The sequence below is a fragment of the Choristoneura fumiferana genome, chromosome 2 (assembly GCF_025370935.1).
Source record: "Choristoneura fumiferana chromosome 2, NRCan_CFum_1, whole genome shotgun sequence".
Lineage (NCBI taxonomy): Eukaryota > Metazoa > Arthropoda > Insecta > Lepidoptera > Tortricidae > Choristoneura > Choristoneura fumiferana.
Window position 1 is genome coordinate 4,685,907 of NC_133473.1, and position 19,351 is coordinate 4,705,257.

The 19,351-nt window shown below is 39.4% G+C and overlaps 1 protein-coding gene across 1 annotated transcript in view; it reads left to right on the top strand.

Moving 5' to 3' along the window:
* The window catches only part of LOC141441294 (uncharacterized), a 41,535-nt gene that overhangs the window by 9,251 nt on the left and 12,933 nt on the right, over nt 1-19,351 (top strand). Inside the window, exons 2-6 of the mRNA XM_074105980.1 lie at nt 3,168-3,406; nt 4,976-5,196; nt 8,136-8,308; nt 10,119-10,300; nt 13,095-13,240. Coding sequence (XP_073962081.1) covers nt 3,168-3,406; nt 4,976-5,196; nt 8,136-8,308; nt 10,119-10,300; nt 13,095-13,240 — 961 coding nt within the window. The remainder of the gene's footprint in view (nt 1-3,167; nt 3,407-4,975; nt 5,197-8,135; nt 8,309-10,118; nt 10,301-13,094; nt 13,241-19,351) is intronic.

Genomic DNA, 19,351 nt, shown 5'->3' on the forward strand with positions numbered 1-19,351 from the left:
GAAGATTCCGTGTAAAATACGAAATCCTTAGAAAAATATTACTTAATGTTTTCGTAATGGCTACGGAACCGTATTTCGGGCGGTCCAAACATGCTCTTGGCCGGTTTTTAAAGTCAAACTGAACAACGAACGGAGCCAAGTATATAAGGTGCTAACAAATTAAGTACCAATATTTAAAGAGATGTTAAATAAGATCAAAGCAATAAACATTCAATATAAATTAAGAAAAGTTTTTATACGATATTTTTGTTTTAATTTCCTGAACAAAATAAATAAATTGTTATTCCGCCAAAACATAATCAGCCTGTGCATTTGCGTGCAACATTGAATAAACGTCAACGATTGGCGGGAAAACTAACTATTAGTAAGCACTAGTTTATGCCCGCGACTTCGTCTGCGTGGATCTTGGTTACAGGAATAAAAGGTATCCTATATATGTTGATCCTTGGGGTTCAAACTGTCTATATACCAAATTTAATCAAAATCGGTTCAGTGGTTTCGACAGAAAGCGACAACAGACGCGCATTTTATCTATATAATATATAATTTATGAACTTTTTCTTACTCGTGACTTAAGACGAGTCCATTTAATCACTCACTTCTCATTAGCCTGTGCATTTGCGTGACAAGATATTATTCAACGATTAACACACTAAATTGATCTAGGTTACTCCTATATATGTTGATCAAACTATCTATATACCAAATTTAATCAAATCGGTTCAGTGGTTTTACAGAAGTTACTTTCGCATTTATAATATTATAATATATTATTTGACTTTGACATTTATTTTTCTAACTGAAGTGGCCAGTTTACTCGTGACAGTTAAGACTTCCAAAGAAGTTTTAATCACTGGCTATTATATTAATTATCTCATTAACAGGGTGTTTTGACGCACCAAAGTTGATTCTCTAATTATATCCAAAAAGTAAAATAAACTTTTAAATATTTTATACTTAGGTCTACTCCTAGAGACATGTACTATCTGCTGTAAATTTGTTAGCACCTTCTAGAGTCAAACATTGCAATAAACCGTTAAAAGATCATTCTAGGGAATTAACACTCTAGTAAAATGCTCGTCAAAAGTGTTATTGAACCTAAACAATTACTTTGCTTATGATAGCTACGTTTATGCAGATAAGCGAAAAAAATATATAATAAAATAGTATAATATCATATTTTGTTTGAGAAAAATACAGGCGGGTACTGAGGGAACAGTGACAAATTAAAACGTTTGTTTCGGTTTGCTAGTCTAACATCTGGTAGCATGGTGTACGGTTGCGTTGCTCTGAAGATGAGCTCTGGTTGAGATCGAAACGCGTCAGTGTAGTGTGGTGGTGGTGATAGATGGGTTTGTGTGATTATTAGTTATTTTTTTTGTTTTAGTTCATTGATATGGACCTCTCGGAATGAGAGGGCTTGGGCAGTAGTTCCCACGCGGGCCCAGTGCGGATTGGGAACTTCACACTCACCGTTGAATTGCTTCGCAGGTTTGTTGTGCAGGTTTCCTCACGATGTTTTCCTTCACCGTAAAGCTCGTGGTAAATGTAATTCCGCACTTGGCCTGTGCCCTGCAGTGGGACGTATATAGGCTGAAATGATGATGATGATGATGATGATGATGATATGGACCTCCTTAAAAATTTCATTATTTGTGATGACGTCGGACATATGCTCGCCAAAAACCTCGTAGCAAATTTACCGTCGCTTCGCTTAAATGCTCGCTATGAAGCTCTCTAGAATGCTCGTCAAAACGCTCCTGTTTAGTTTTTACCTGTAGTGTTTAGCCTATACCTTTTAACTTAATGTAATATTCGCTAGAATGTTCATTACAAGTGACTGCTCAAGTGTATAAGGTTTCCCTGCAACTGCTACTAAGGTTAACGCAGTGTTTGAAGTCAAAAGTCTTTGACCAGTGTGTGTCCAGTGATGACATACGGATCTGAGACGTGGGCGCTAACGATGGGCCTCATGAGGAAGCTCAAAGTCACTCAGAGGGCTATGGAGAGGGCAATGCTCGGGGTTTCTCTGCGGGATAGAATCAGAAATGATGATATACGCGGTAGCACTAAGGTTACCGACATAGCCTGAAGAATTGCGAAACTGACGTGGCAGTGTGCGGGGCACATTGCTCGCAGGACTGATGGCTGATGGAGTCAGAAGGTTCTCAAATGGCGTCCGGGACCGGGAAACGAGCTGTCGGCAGGCCTCCAATAAGATGAAGCGACAACCTGGTTAAAATCGCGGGGTCGCGGTGGACGCGGAAATCACAAGACCTGTCTGAGTGGAGAGCCCTGGAAGAGGCCTATGTCCAGCAGTGGACGTCTTTCACCTTAACCTTACAGTTCCATTGTTAGTACAAGCACTAAAAAACTTACTTTGAAACTATTATCCTAATCTAGACTAGCCCGGGAAGCATGCTGGTGGTTAGATAATTCGATTACGAAGTTTGAGGTCCCAGTTTTGATTCCCGGTCGGGATAGATACAGTTAAAATTTTAAACGTGTAAATTTTAAATGCATTAGGTATATTATTGTTTGTATAAGATAAATATGAAATACATTTTATTTCTTTTATCATTGCTTAGTTATTATCTGTGAATGCAGTCGTAAATCCTCTTTATGAAGATGAGAACGAAGTAATGTTTAAAACAATAAACATAATATGTTGATTATCTTGTTTAGCGTTTCTGGGTTTCCCAATTATTTTTATTTATGCCGTACACGTTTATGGCGTTGAAAATTTTGCTGCAATTCAAAGTCGTTAAGAGGTGTAATTGCGAGAAGAGACAAATCATTATTTTTGTGTTTAATGTTAGGATTTATCTGAGTTTTCTTAGTATTCGATTCATTGTGTCCACGTCAGTCTATTCCACAGAACTATAAATAAAAGGAATAGAAATATCGTCGTGTGTACAATTATTCCCTTTCAGCGTTAATTTCACCCGTCTTTGCTATTGGTGAAAACCAAAAAGTTGCACACCTTAACGCAGGTACATAGTTAGAATTACTATTATTTTTTTATATTGTGAGTCGAGTTTTTTTTTGTAATCGTCCATTTACATCGCATGTACAGCTTTAACCAACAACAACTGTTTACAATAGACTAGCCTCTACGTGACTGAATTCCCAAAGGGCTCGTGTACGAGTGGCATTTTTATTTCCAGTGCTCGACGCCTCAGCGAAGATTCCCTCGGGGATCCTTCAAGGCAACGGGATCCAGTTGGGGGACTTCGACCAATGTCTGGGGAGCCGTGCCCGCGTCCAGTTGGAGACGGGAAGTGTGGTGAAGCTGCAGGGAAAGTACTGCTTGGCTCGGCTCGACGTGAAGGCGGAACACCAAGAGCTGGAGGTGCCAGTGCATTTGGCGCAAGCCAGGAACCTCATCAGGAGTAGGCTAGATGATGTGAGTTGTACTAGGTATATTAGCACGTTCACGGAAACAATGCAATCTCCTATAATTCCTTATATTGCACAGGTTTCGATACAAAGTGTTATCACGTCTGAGACGGCATGTGATATTTCTGTTTTAAAAGTAAATGTTGCGGCAGTAGGGTTTCAATCGCCTCAACTTTCGTGGTCACATTTTTATGAATGAGCTGTAGAATTTGAGGACATTTTCGATTAGTTTTTAGATAACTACGCTGTAATTATGCTATTAGATAACCTGGAAACTGTAAGATAATCTTCTACTATGTCAACAAAAATGTCCCCACATAAATCAAAAAATAAACGGTTGAACAATGATCCAGTAACAGTTTTATAACAGTTTTTAATTATTCATGGTTATTTAGATTAAATAGGTATATTTGTAACGGGATGCAGAGTGCAGACCGGATCACCTCTTACGAGCTCTCGATATGTCACGATCGCTGCTTAACTGACGAGTTATTACCCGCCGATACTTAGAATTACAAAATTTCGCTAGAAGTAAGGCATAATAGTATAACACAAGAGAAGAAAAAGAACGCTTCCAAAAATCACTGCCCCGCAAAAATAACTTTACTTTTCATAGAAATACGACGTAGAAAGAAATATAAATAATCGTATTTGTATGATTAGCGTTGGCATGCCTCCCACTAGATGTACAGACACAGACTACATCGTGAGAGTTGCAGGCAACCTGTGGATGCAAGTGGCGAGTTGTTGCGAGGTGTAGCATTCTGAGGGGGAGGCCTTTGTTCAGCAGTGGACGTTTTCCGGTACAGGGTGAATGGATAATGTATGATTTGAGTGGTATTCACATTTGTGAAGTTGTTACAAGTCTGAGTCGCAGATAATCTGTCCATTGGAGCATACACTAGCAGACACAAAATTAATACATATATGGGTCGTGATGTGTCGGGAACGAAAAGATGGTTATTCTTCAAAGGCGTATACTCGTTGAACAGTAGACCAATAATTACACTAGGTACATATACAATAGTAAATGAAGGGTCCACGAAAAGAACGCGTCTAGTCACCTAAGCAACTTTTTGAGTTATAGCAGTTTGAAAGTTAGTCATCACGAACAATTACTATGGTTACCATTTATTTAAAAGATAAAAAAATAGATTTTATATTGTTTTCAGATTATTTAATTCAGTGGTAAGTCATAGTACTTTGTGAGCTCTACATTTTGAGATTAAAATCTCAATTTTAAAAAAAGGTGACTAGGCATCTTCTTTCCGTGGTCCCTTCAAATACAGTATTATAATCAATAAAGGCACTGAATTAATTTTATACATGAGAGCAATATCTAACGAGTCGTAGCTTGAAAAGTGTTCCGAGAGCATAGACAATTTTCTCTCCATAGAGTTACCATGCAATATGTGACTTGGATTCGTGGCGTTTTCGTCATCAATTTCAATTACAAATACGAGTAAATGAGTAGGTTCCTATAAGTCATGTTTTACTGGCTTTGTACAAAACTGTACATCGATTGAATCCAACTCACAATTAGTACAGATCTTAAGCCGTTTTATAATTTGTTCAGCCAGGTCACTTCGTGCCACGTTTTTCAACGTTGAGCTGGGGGGTCTGCGTGCCCTCTCCCTGCCAACCTGAGGATGCAGAAGTGGTCGTCAAGGACTCGATAAAGCACTACCAGCACACCAGCGGATTGGTGGTCAGGGTCAAGATCGATGAGAGGGATTGCCACACCCGCGATGACAACAGCTGGGACGATTGGCTGGAGCTACCAACTGTGTTGACCTTGTTAGTATCATGTATGAGGTGTCCGTAAGCAGCAAACAGCTGGGAGGTCGCATTTTCTCATCATCATCATCCCAGCCTATATACGTCCCATTGCTGGGCACAGGCCTCCTCTCGGAATGAGAGGGCTTGGGCCGTAGTTCCCACGCGGGCCCAGTGCGGATTGGGAACTTCACACACACCATTGAATTGCTTTGCAGGTTTGTGCAGGTTTCTTCACGATGTTTTCCTTCACCGTAAAGCTCGTGGTAAATTTCAAATCTAATTGCGCATTGTGTAACGCGTTAAATTAAAGCACCTTATAAAATTTTAAAACTAAAATCAATTTAATATTAGTTTTTGCCTTGTCACCCAAACTACATTTGCGCATACCAAATTTCAAGTCGATGCCATTAATCGTTGAATAGTTCCGTCCTGCGGAGACGATCCTGGCTGGACCACCAGAATGTCACGAATGGATAATTGTATTGTCACGCAATTTACATAAGTATGCCAAATTTTAAGACAATCCAACTACTGGAAGTTGGTCCAATTTAACTTGCAAGATTTGATTACAGACAGACAACGGGACAGGTGAAACTAAATAAAAGCTTGCAAAAAGCAAGGATCTAGTTAGTATCTTTAGCTCATAAGGCAGCTCAACCCAAAAAAATGCGCTATATTAAAACGTGTAATTAAATATTTCTTTCTGCCGTCACTATGTACTGTTTGATGGAAAAAAGTGGTGAAGTTGACTGTAATTCTGAGTGCGTCAGACAATACGACCTCAGGCTTTAACCGCGTAGGATCCTCGACTAATACTTGAGAAAAAATTCCGAGATGTGACAAAATTCCCATAAGAACTCCCGAAATTATGTACATTGTAGTCTTCATCTACGTTTTATGATGAAAATCTGTGCAAAATGTACCCTTGTGGTTTCGGGTTAGAATAACACACCTCTCCATCTCTCCCGTGGATGTCGTAAGAGGCGACTGAGGATATAGGTTAAGGTATACCGTAGGCGACAGGCTAGCAACCTGTCACTATTGTACCGTTTAACTTAACCTAAAATTACTAAAAGTGGCTCCGAAGCGGTAACATTTCGTGTGCTCTGCCTTCCCCATTTGGGAATACAGGCGTGATGTTTGTGTGTGTTGTGTGTGATCTGTGCAAAATTCCATGGCTCAGCACACAGCGGTTAAGATTTTAGGATGTTACAAGGATCGGAGGGAATCATCATCATACCAGTCTAAATACGTCCTAATGTTGGGCACAGGCACTCTCAAAATGAGAGGGCTCGCTCGGGCCATATTTAATGCGGGCCCAGTACGGATTGGGAACTTAACATACCTGTCCACCTGTCCTTCAAGCTTTCAAGAAAAGAGCGTACCTTAAAGGCCGGCAACGCACTTGTGACTCTTCTGGTGTTGCAGGTGTCCATGGGCGACGGTAATCGCTTACCATCGGCCGATCCCTCTGCTCGTTTTCCCCCTATACCAAAAAAAACATATAAATGGGAATATCTGAAATAAGTGGTTTATATACATATATGTGTTATTCCAGACATTCAGCTGTACATACTAAATAAATTTTATCCAAATCCAACCAGCCGTCTTAGCGTGGAAGAGTACCTAACAATCGTACAGATGCACGAGCAAATGTATGTACATGTGTTTTACAATTTTCGCACTTATAATATTCCTCACTGTTCGGACCTGCATGATTTTCATCATGTCAATCTTGTTTAAGTATATTTTTTTCCTTCCTGTCTAAAAGTGCATAAGTGCAAGAGTGCAAGTGCTACTTCATATGAGTTTAATGACCGTGCTTGACACGTCAATCAGTTTCACCACGGCAAGGGTTTTTTTCTATTTTGAATACAATAAAGTGAATCACTAAAACTAGTGGTTTTAACCATACCTACTTTAGTTGAAACTTCAGCGAAGCGTTTCCTTCTGAATTCATAAGTTACGATAAAAATAACGTATGTGGCATGCCGTGATATAATTCTGTTCAATGAAATACGACTGTGACGCATCTTGATTCCTCAGAAAAGCTGTGGGATAAAATTTGGCGGATTCACACTTTGTTCACACCTTATATCCATGAGTTGGAGACGAGAGTTATGAATCACTTACCTCTAGGTACAGGCGCATTGAACCACATTATTTTAAAATGATATCTATTACGTATAATTGGTGTGCGCAAAGTTACTAATCCGCACTGGGCGCGGTTGGAATACGGCCCAAGCCTTCTCATTCTGTGAGGAGGCCTGGGATACACTACAGGGGTACTGGGTGGGACGTATATAGGCCGCGATGATGGTGAATCTAATCAGATCACAATTTTAACAAAATTCTTTAAAATTCCTATTGTCATGATTGAAGTAAACTACAGCAGTACTTATTCTGTGCTACAGCTTTATTGATTCTGAAAAGCTGTAGGTTAAAACCTACATCTGCTAAATCATTTACACCTTGCATCTGGTATAGTTTATTTACTTATTTATTTTTAATATCCTCATAAACAATTTCCTTATATGAGTAGAAATTTACTTATCTATTTACATACATAGTAACACATAATGATTTTTTACAAGCTTTTATTTGGTTTCCCCTGTCCCGTTGTCTGTCTGTCTGTATGTCTGTAATCAAATCTTGCAAGTTAAATTTGACCAACTTCCAGTAGCCAGATTGCCTTGAAATTTGGAATACTTATTCTAAATTGCGTTACAATACAATAATCTGATAGTGACATCCTGGTAGTCCGGCCAGGGTCGTCTCCGTAGGACGAAACTCTTCAACGGCTAATGGCATCCACTTGAAATTTGGTATGCAAACGTATTTTCGGTGACAATCCAAGTGAAGTCGACAAAAAGTACAGTCAGCGTAAAAAGCTTGTATTAAAAATTAAATTTTTAGTAAAAACTTATTTATGGTAAAATTCACATGTTTGTCCGCAGGTCGTTTTATGGTACCATCATTCTGTTAGTGTTAATAGCGACAGTTCAGGATTATCTATCAAGTAGCTCGGCCGAAGACACTCAGACAGAAGATGGTGATGACAACGCCGAGTGTGATCAGAAAGAAGTTGAAGAAGAAGATAAAGAAAAAACTGGATCGAAAATATCTGCAGGTACCTACCAAACTAGGTGGTTATAGTAGCTTGATTATTTGCCTCACTTTTGCTTGTTTCGTGAATTGGATCATCATCATCATCATTTAGCCTATATACGTCCCACTGCTGGGCACAGGCCTCCTCTCAGAACAAGAGAGCTTGGGTCATAGTTCCCACGCGGGCCCAGTGCGGATTGGAAACTTCACACACACCATTGAATTGCTTCGCAGGTTTGTGCAGGTTTCCTCACGATGCGCGGAGATGTGCGGAGTTACATTTGAAATTTACCACGAGCTTTGCGGTGAAGGAAAACATCGTGAGGAAACCTGCACAAACCTGCGAAGCATTTCAATGGTGTGTGTGAAGTTCCCAATCCGCACTGGGCCCGCGTGGGAACTACTGCCCAATCCCTCTCATTCTGAGGGGAGGCCTGTGCCCTGCAGTGGGACGTATATAGGCTGGGATGATGATGATACCAATAATAATTAATTCGTTTTTAAAGAATATAAAAGTCAATCACGAATAATATTTGGAGTAGACACATTAAAAACGCTCACACAGAAGTACTCAGAAATTGTCATCATTTTTATCAGCCAGAAGACGTTCACTTTTCCACAAATGTCGCCCCATTAAAACACCATAAATTAACTTATCAAATTTTGCCTGCACCTCTCTCTCTCTTGTCAGGGTGAGCCTTGCAAGCCATTGCAACATATTGCGCGTACATCTGCAATGCACGTTGCATTGCAACGTAACGTTTTCTCTAGGTCAAGGCCAGATGAGCTCTGGTTCGGGAATAATAAGATTGATTTACATAGAGGCAGCATGATATATAATTGGGTCTTCATCATCTCAGCCTATGTAAGTCCCGCTGCAGGGCGCAGGCCTCCTCTCAGAACGAGAGGGCTTGGGTCGTAGTTCCCACGCGGGCCCAGTGCGGATCGGGAATTTTACACACACCATTAAATTTCTTCGCCGGTTTCCTCACTATGTTTACCTTCTCCGTAAAGCTCGTGGTAAATTTTGAATGTAATTTCGCACACAAATTCTGATAATCTCAGAAGTGCGAGCCCGGGATCGAACCCACGACCCCTCTGTTTGAGAGGCCATAGGCCATACCAGTAGGCCACCACAGCTTCAGCTTCAGAATTGGGTCATTCTACTTAAATTTGAACATTCCCTTTGCAAAAAAATATACGACATATATAAATGGTACATATAAATTCTGTTTTGAAATAGACCCTTGACCATTTCAAAGCAATATTTGTATGTCAAACAAACAAATAACCAAACAGTCGAATGCAAAACTAAATATACAGCCATAGCGTCAAAACATGTATACATTGACCTTATGTATAGCCTTTGTAACGTATACAAACGTGTTTAATATGTATTTAAGTATGTATTTATCTATAAAAGTATGTTTTTCCGTTGCCTAGTACCTATCCATAGTACAAGCTTTGTTTAGTTTGGGACTAGGTCAATTGGTGTCAAATGTCCCATGATATTTATTTATTTTTATTTTTACATATTTATGCCCTTGACCGTAGTAACTGTAACTGTAACTTTGGCCATATCAAGATCTTTGTAGTCGAATGTACCAAAAATTGTGATAATACGCACTGATTTTTTAGTTCTTTTAATTAAGGTCTCTACCCACTACACCGTATTATGTCAGGAACGGAATTATATCAAGCGCATACATGACACGCGGCGGGCGACGTTTGTTTAGGAAACGTGCTAGTGGGCGTAGCTCATACTTTTCAATACAAGGAATATATTTATGCCTGTAATGGGTAGAGACCTTAATTGTGAAATTCTTCCTCAGACGGATTCCTAAGTTCGTTTTCGCTGTACCGCACAATCAGCCAGCTCACTGCACCCGGCTCCAACGATGACATATCATGCATCCACGGCATCAGAGGCTTGGCGACCATAGCGCTGCTCATCGCCCACAAGTTTCTTCCAGTTGCCGTCACACCATACAACAATCGGTTGAAGATTACTGAGGTACGTGTATTGGTTTCAATAGTTAATGATAAGCAGAGATCAGATAGTTACCTATACATAATATCGCACTCCCAAATCAACAGCGTGCTAACTAAAAATAATGGACTATTTCAATTTATAATAATAAATAATCACTGGTAACATTACTGGCATTGTTTGTTTCGATTAATTTGCGTCAGGGCATGTGCAATGTAAATAATAATAATAAATAATCAACTGGTAATATATGCGTGCAAATATGCATGATAAATGCTCGAAATATCCTTGAAAGCTATCATTTTGTGTGTCTGTCTTTCGTTTTTTTTTTTTTTTTAACCAAGGTATCAACATCTGATATTTTTTAATCTATGCATCCGATCCAGTACACGTTAACAATGATATACTGTTCCAAATTTTTAGCACTAAAATTGTGCCTTCCATCACTTTTTTTTTTTAAGTACCTAAGTATAGAAAGACCGTTCGTCATCTAATGTACCTACTGAGCGCCGCCTGAAGCCCTTGCGTTGTTGCTATGTGTTTTTCTTTTAGGTACTTTGTTACGCCTAACGCAGCTGAACATTTTTCGTGCGTCCGGCGTCTCCTTAGGCCCTTGCCTACGCTAGCTGACGCGGTTTGAGCGACACCTATTGAGAAATAGTACTATGAGCAGCGCTAATTGCACGCGTCGCGTGCGACGTATTTTATTTATCAGTACCCTTAGTGTAAGTTTTCGGTTCCAAAATACGTCTTGATCGCGTACCGCGTTAAAATCTCAATTTATATGGAAACAAGAACAGCGCATCTAGTGGAACGTTTGCGATGTTCGTGTTTCAATACAAATTGAGATTTTAACGCGAACGCGGTCGAGACGTATTTTGTAACCGAAACTTACACTAAGGGCACTGCATACCTGCACCCGCAGACCGCCCGCTATGTGCACCCGCGCCAGTTAGCGTAGGCCTTAAGACGCTGAAGATAATTTAAAAGAGACGCAGCGACAAACTGAGTCTCAGCAACAAGGGCTAGCCGAACTGGCACTCGGCCATGCGAATTCCGTGGTGATTCAACGGCGACACATTTTTAATTGCTAATGCTATTGTGATAAACACAATGTGTTTTTTTATAATTAGCGTTCGATTTATGTCACGTTCGTTCACCTGCACTTGCATACTAAACGAATAGTGATGACTTATTTATAAGTGGTGCATAATAGAGGTGGACATTATTTAAGTGACGTGACGAGTCACCAAATCACTGGTTTCACGTCAAGCGACAAAGTGGTGATTTTTGTAACGAGCTTCTTTTGTGGTGATGCGAGTTTCGTTTCAACGTCAAAGACGTCACGAACGGAACAAAACGAATGGCATGGTTTCACGTTTCACTCAAGCGACAAGTGGTGATTTTTATAACGAGCTACTTTGTTTGTGGTGATGCGATTTTCGTTTCAACATTATAGACGTAACGAACGGAACGAATGGCATGAAACGGAGTAAAAAATTTAGCCGCTTACCCTTACCGCTGTAAGAGTTTGGTTGGCGCCTAATATGAATTTAAATATTATTTGTATTGCAGTAAGGTATAAATTAGGTTGAATTGATATAACTACAGCCAAAAATCACGCTTGTGATAAATAACGTCATAGCTCAATAGCTTATTACTAATTACGTTAAATACTCAGAAACAGTGACAGTCACAAAACGCGTCACCGCACCGCGTACGTACAATGAAAGAAACTGGTTACTAAAATCACTGGTTTTAGTAACCAGTGACGTGATTCTTGTCACCAGTTTCGTTTCGTTTCGCTCAAATCACGTAACGACCAATGCCTAGTGCATAAAACAATAAGGCTCCACCAGAGATGTCCGAGGGTGAGTTGCGAGGAATTTCTTTTTCATGAACCAATAGAATCGCTTCGTTTACCTATCCTCGCACATCACAGCTCTGGTGGAAACAGTTGAGCGGAGCGTGGATAAGTAGGTAAATGAAGTATTTCTATTGGTTGATGAGAAATACATTCCTTGCAACGCAGCGTCGCACATGTCTAGTTTTTTTTTCTTTTTTTTTTATTCGATTGCATGGCAAACGAGCAAGTGGGTCTCCTGATGGTAAGAGATCACCACCGCCCATTAGACACCTGCAACACCAGGGGGACTGCAGATGCGTTCAATCGCAGGCACGCAGCCTTAGCTTGGAGGCAAAGGCAATCTTACGATACTCTAAAGCAGCGTTTCCACCAGAGATGTGCGAGAATGTATTGCGAGGAATAATTATGTTTTTCATTAACCAATAGAAACGCTTCATTTGCCTCGCTACGCTCAGCTGTTTCCACCAGAGATGTGCTGTATGAGGACTTGTGAATTAAGCGTTTCTATTGGTTATTGAAAAACACATCCCTTGCAACACATCCTCGCACATTGTTGGTGGAAATGCTTCTTTAATGCCTATCTTGTGTCTCGACCTAGTATATACCTCCGTAAAACTGCAGGGCACTGGCCTCCGCTCACAATAAGAAAGCTTGGCCTGTATTTTCCCCGCGGGTAAAATGCCGATTGGGAACTTCATACACACCATTGAATTGCTTCGTAGGTTTGTGCAGATTTCTTCACGACGTTTTGATTAATTGTATAGCTCATCGCAACTTTCAAATGTATTTCGCATAAGAATTTCGAAGCTCCGAAGTGCGAGACCGAATTAGAACCCACGATTCTATGCTTGAGAGTCGGTCACTGTGGCGCTCTAGGGAGAGTCCTTTGTTCAGTAGTGGACGTCTTCCGGCTGATGATGATGATGATGATGATGATGGATGTAATTTCAGACGGTCAGCTCCCCTCTCTGGTCATGGTGCCGCGCCGGCTGGATGTATACGGACTGCTTCCTCCTGCTAAGTGGTGTGCTGACCGCCCACCGCATGTCGGCGAGCGACGCCGGCGCACCGAGGAGGCTTTTCTCGCGATACCTGAGGTAAGTTATAGATAGCATGAATAAGCAAGTAAATGATTTGTCATTTTGCTGTCAAAATGTGGTGGAAACGAACTATTTTTTTAAAAAAAACGAGGGGGAAAACGAGCAGCCGGGTCACCTGATTGAGAGCGATCACCGTCGCCCATGGACACCCGCAACACGAGGGGAATCACAGGTGCATTGCCGACCCTTTAAGAAATTGGTAGGCTCGTTTTTTAAAGATCCCTAAGTTGTAACGCTCCGGGAATGTTGCCGCTGTAAGCTGATTTCAGATCTGCGTCGTGCGAGGAAAGAAGTTTTGAAGAACTGTTTCGTATCGTAGGTATTCTTAATAGCAACCTGTCAAAATGAATGAAGTTTAAAATAAATAAATATCATGGGACACTTGACACCAATTTACCTAGTCCCAAACTAAGCAAAGCCTGTACTAGGCAACGGATAAACATACATTATATAGATAAATACATACTTAAATACATATTAAATACCCAAGACCCGAGAACTTACAGGGGCAGATATTTGTATGTATTTTTCATACAAATATCTGCCCCTGCCGGTAATCGAACCCAGGACCTTAAGCTTCGTAGTCAGGTTCTCTAACCACTTGGCCATCCGGTCGTCAAAAAGAGTAATAAACGAAATATAATAATAGTGAAAATTTATAATAATAATAATATTTATAATTATTGCATATTTAAAAGTGATATACTCGTAGGTACCTACATTGTAGTAGGTAGTCTAGTGCCCTAAACAATTTTAATTAGTCCGTTGATTACATTATGAGAAAATATTGGACACGTTTTTTTGTCAATTAAACCAAATGAAGATAATATATAATGAAGATAAAGTTCTGCGTGACGTCACGCCGTGTGTGTGCCGGAAAGATTAAAAAAAAGACATGTGGTCGTGGATTAGCAAGGTTATTGTTTACGGTTATAAACCCCTGCAAACTAACTACTGATTATATTTATTAACACAATAGTGCTTTCGTGAGTCATGCTGCTAGAGAATTATCTTCCAACTTTACGCAGTGTTTATTTATTTTTTTATTCGACTGGATGGCAAACGAGCAAGTGGGTCTCCTGATGGTAAGAGATCACCACTGCCCATAGACACTCGCAACACCAGGGGGATTGCAGATGCGTTGCTAACCTAAAGGCCTAAGATGGGATACCTCAAGTGCCAGTAATTTCACCGGCTGTCTTACTCTCCACGCCGAAACACAACAGTGCAAGCACTGCTGCTTCACGGCAGGATTAGCGAGCAAGATGGTGGTAGCAATCCGGGCGGACCATGCACAAGGCCCTACCACCTGCACATACATAATTTTCATGGACACGTCTTTGCTATTAAAAATATTGAAGGCGTTTAGTTCTTGACGTTGGGTTTTGGGTTTTTACCCGACTGCGAAGAAGGAGGGTTATGTTTGCGTTCGTAGTTAGTAGTTAACCTATCACATGCTACAAAAAGAGCAATTCTCGTAAGTAAATAAATTAATGTGCCACGAATCGACATGGACTTGTAAACATTTTATTTAATTTTAGGGACATTTTAGTTCTCGTAATATGGTGTCTTACAAACGACAAATGTCTAGAATACATTGAAAGCGCTTGCTCGCGCAGGCACTTGAAAAATCATGTAGGTACAGTCAATAGAACCTTGTCGTTATGACATTTGCGTCATTCGATGAGCATTATTACGTTTACGAAGATAAGGTTCCATGGTGGCCGGATGGAATCAAATTGGTTGACCGTACCTAACTAATCAACTGACATAACTGTGGTGTGGTGGTATATTTTGATTTAATTCTACATGACATATACAATTATTAAATTACACCCGATATATTTAAAAGCTCGGACTCGTTTATCACTTAGCCAAAATATGTTTGAAAGACGATATAATATCAACTCTAATCTCGTTGCAACTGTACTGAAAAATCCAGGGGACACATTTTTTGCGCCAAAGTGAATTGGTGTTGAATTTTTGACAGTGAATTTAGATTTTACGAGGGCAGGGACCGAGTGCGGCTTCTAGTTCCACGTATCACTTTGTTTAACGTATTCGGGACAAAATAAGACGAATGTTTTTGGAGAAATCCTTTAAATTTAAAGAAGTTTGGAGTGTTTCTGAGGGGTTGGTAGATAAAATGAATACTGCACTTGTACAAAGTTATTTATTTCTATCACATCTACGGTTAGTTTTCACATTGGTCAATTGGGCAGAGTACATGCATCATCATCATCATCATCATATCAGCCTTAGGACGTCCACTGTTGGACATAGGCTTCCCCCTATGGTACTGTAACAATGTACTCTTTTGTGCTTGTTCGCTTTAGAACTGGCAACCCAGTTCTATTTTAATATTTAAATTTAAAAAATAGCGAACGGACGCAAGGGTGTCTAGGTGACTTGTATTCTGGCAGCCAAAGTAGACGGATCGAAATAAACTCAGGAGATAAACGTATGATTTTTATTTGCTAGCATCAAGTAATACAGTACCTACAGCATTGAACTCCTTGGCCACTTTTTAAATACTTTGTTTTTAAAGTTTGACATACTGAGAAGGACTTGAATTTCCTTTCGGAAAATTACATAGTTCCCACGGGATAGCGATAAACGAATTATTTGCAGACGGAGTTGCAGGCAGCAGTTAGTTATTGAACAATTTAATTTAGAACTAAATGAATTAATGTTTTATTACGAGCCACGAGTGCTCATAGCTTTTTAAACAGAGAAGATAAGTAAACAAGACATTTTTTTCAAGACTTTTGGAACTGTGTTCATTATCTAATAGTAGATTGTGCAACAAGAGCATAAAACGAGCCATTTTACCCAAGCCTTTCATATAGATAGACTGCACTCTGCTTTTCACTTCGATGGCGAGGAAATGAAATAGAAACAGTGGAAGCAATTGTTCACTTACTATCTACCTTTTATTGTTCACGCATTACTATTATAATTATTAATTTTTAGTTTTATTGACTTATTTGGATTGATTTTCAGTTTTATATAAATTATAAAAGTTATTAAAAAGATATGTAAAAACTTGTTTGTTTGTGGCTGTTTACACCTGATTGTTTAGAAATATATTGAATAAGGAAAGGTGTGTCGGTAATAATGACTAATAAATAAAAGTACCTATACAATAAAGTATAAGTATAACACATTTGACTAAGACAGTTAGTTTAGTTTATAGTTTAAACTCTTCCGAAAATTTTAATGTACATACCTTCTGAAGTTCCTCCATCGTCATACCGGCCATCTAGTGTAACATTATCTTATTTTGACGATGATTTAATACACTTACGCATACTTCGAAGACGTAATAAAAGAGAAATAGAACGCAGAAAGTGGAAATGGACAGACACATTGCTAGAATGGACCACAGGCGTTGGGTGAAGAGAGTTCTGGAGTGGAGACCCCGTGCTAGAGGACGACCACCAAAAAGATGGACAGACGATATCCGGCAGCAAGCCGGCGTAAACTGGATGCGAGTGGCAGTGGACAGGCAAGACTGGAAAAGTACAGAGGAGCCTATGCTAATAACGGGCGCGAAATATAAGGGCTGCAATAGATAGATATAGACTTCGAATACGTAATAAACACATTCAAACAGTAGCCTATTTTTATCCGAAACTCTAAATTGTCAAGGGCCCTTCTAATTTGTCATATTGAAAGTCAAAATTAATTTAACATCAAAAGCCCGGCAGGTAATTAGATAGAAGTTGGGAATAAAGTAAACGTGAAAAGAATATTTTCCTCCTGAAACGTCAGAGTTAAATATGCAACAGTAACACTGCTTCAAAGTTCGAGTCGTTGAGGCTCCGGTAAATTTTACGATATTTTCTTTAAAAGTTGCCTTTCTAATAGGTCTGTCTACACAGTGTTTCTTTAACCCACGAAAAAAACGGAGGAGGTTCTCAAGTCAACGCGAATATTTTTTCTTTTTTTATGTATGTCTACGCATAACTTTTGACCGAGTAGTCCGATTTTGATAATTCTTTTTTTATTGGAAGGAGGCCGGGGGTGGCCCCATATACAGTAAAAGTACAACTAAACATGAAGTAACCAAACCCTGGCATAATGGAAATAAAACACACTTTTTGAATAAATTTTACTTACCTCATTTAATTTTATGACCAAAAATGAATTTACAACCTTTTGTCCACCCAAATCACGGTATCACAGTAATTTAGTATTATAAATTAATACGTTATAGGTTTGATTTTTGTCACAATGTCGCGATGAAATTTCAAAACGTCAGAGCATCAGAGCCAAAAAAGTTGCGGACGCTAGGTGGCGCTGATGTCGTGCACAGAGCCAATACGGTATGTCTGAGAATAGGACGTAAACTATTATTCATACTTCTACGCGGACGGAGTCGCGGGCAACACCTAGTACAATATAAATATTGTATCTTGTTATCTTGTACTGCAAATTATTCAATAAATTATCTTTTCATCACACTTGCTCGTAAACAGCGTCGAAACATGCAGGCTACCTTGGTTGCAACCCCCCAAATAAAACCCTCGACCTTAATGTGCTTGTCATGAAGCCCGTGGTCTGTAAATGTGTCATTGCGCGTACTAATTTGCATGTCATGAAGCCCAAGGTCGGTAAATGAGTGTGATACTGCATGGTGTGGTGCAGCGCGGCGCGCGCAGGTCGGGCACACGCTGCGTGGGGTGGGGCGGCTCGGAGGCTGGCGCTGCCAAGAGCGTAGTCAGCGGTATCGGCATTTTTTGGAAAAATCTTAGTTTTTCTTTTACAAATATACAATTTTACTCGCAAATGTGATGAAAAATATTGTATGTCGCACGGGCGGTACTAGAATTACGAACATCGACTCATTAAAGCCCTCAGTCTTCGACTTCGGGCTTCTAATAGACTCTCGTTCGTAATTCCTTGTTTACCGCCCTTAAGACACAATGTACTATTTCGTATCTTTTGGCGCGGTCAAAGTATGGTAAAGGCCGCCTTACACATATGCTCGTTACTAGCATGCTAATAAGCATACTTATAAGCATTCTAGTATCTGAAGTATCAGTATGCCACTAAAAAAACATGCTTAATAGTAGCACGTGTCCTATACACACATGCTAGTAGGCCAATAGTACCGTGCTTTCGTGTTAGTAACTAGCATGTGTAGCAGTAGCATAAGGGCGTATATAAACTTCTAAATCTATACCTGGTAGTACTACTGAAAACTTGCTACACTGTGACCCTGCAAAGGTTTCAAAACTAATTACGTGCTTCTAATTTGTTTTACGAATTAAATTATCTATTAATTCCTTTTGTTTGAGCTTCGAGAACAAAGTACTCGTACTTAAATGGTCGCAGATGAGCTGCCTTCAGTAAATCTGATTCGCCAATACTCACTTGAATTAATTTTGATTGGGTAGTGTGGATGTTAAACTAAAGGAAATTGTAATTACATTGATTAGTTCGGTGTAGTATATAATGTTTATTTTCTTGTTTTAGAGCATAAATCAAAGCTTGTCTTTAAAAATGTTTTTAAAATTAGTAATTTTGTTGAATCTATACAATTTCTTTTGAAACCGCTGTACTTATTTTTAGCCTTTTGGCTCTGTGCACGACATCTCAGCACGGCACCTAGCGTCCGCAACTTTGTTGGCTCTGATGCTCTGACGTTTTGAAATTTCATCGCGACATTGTGACAAAAATCAAACCTATCACGTATTAATTTATAATACAAAATTACCGTGATACCGTGATTTGGATGGACAAAAGGTTTTGAATTCTTTTTTGGACATTAAAATTAAATGAGGTAGGTAAGTAAAATTTATTCAAAAAGTGGTTTTTATTTTGGTTATGTCAGGGTTTGCTTACTTCGTGTTTAGTTGTACTTTTACTGTAAAACAAAAAGATAAAGCTATATTTAAATAATAGTAAAATCATATAATTGTTCTTATATCGCTGGTAATAAATTAAATATCGTTTTCAGATCAAAATGAGTATTATTTTGAAGACTGGTTTTGTGAGTATCACTCAATATAAAATTTCAACCACAAACCGTTTCATAAGGAAAATTGTTGGTATCTGCTGGACATGTCCGGGACGTAGAGGAATTAAGAACAAAACAGGGAC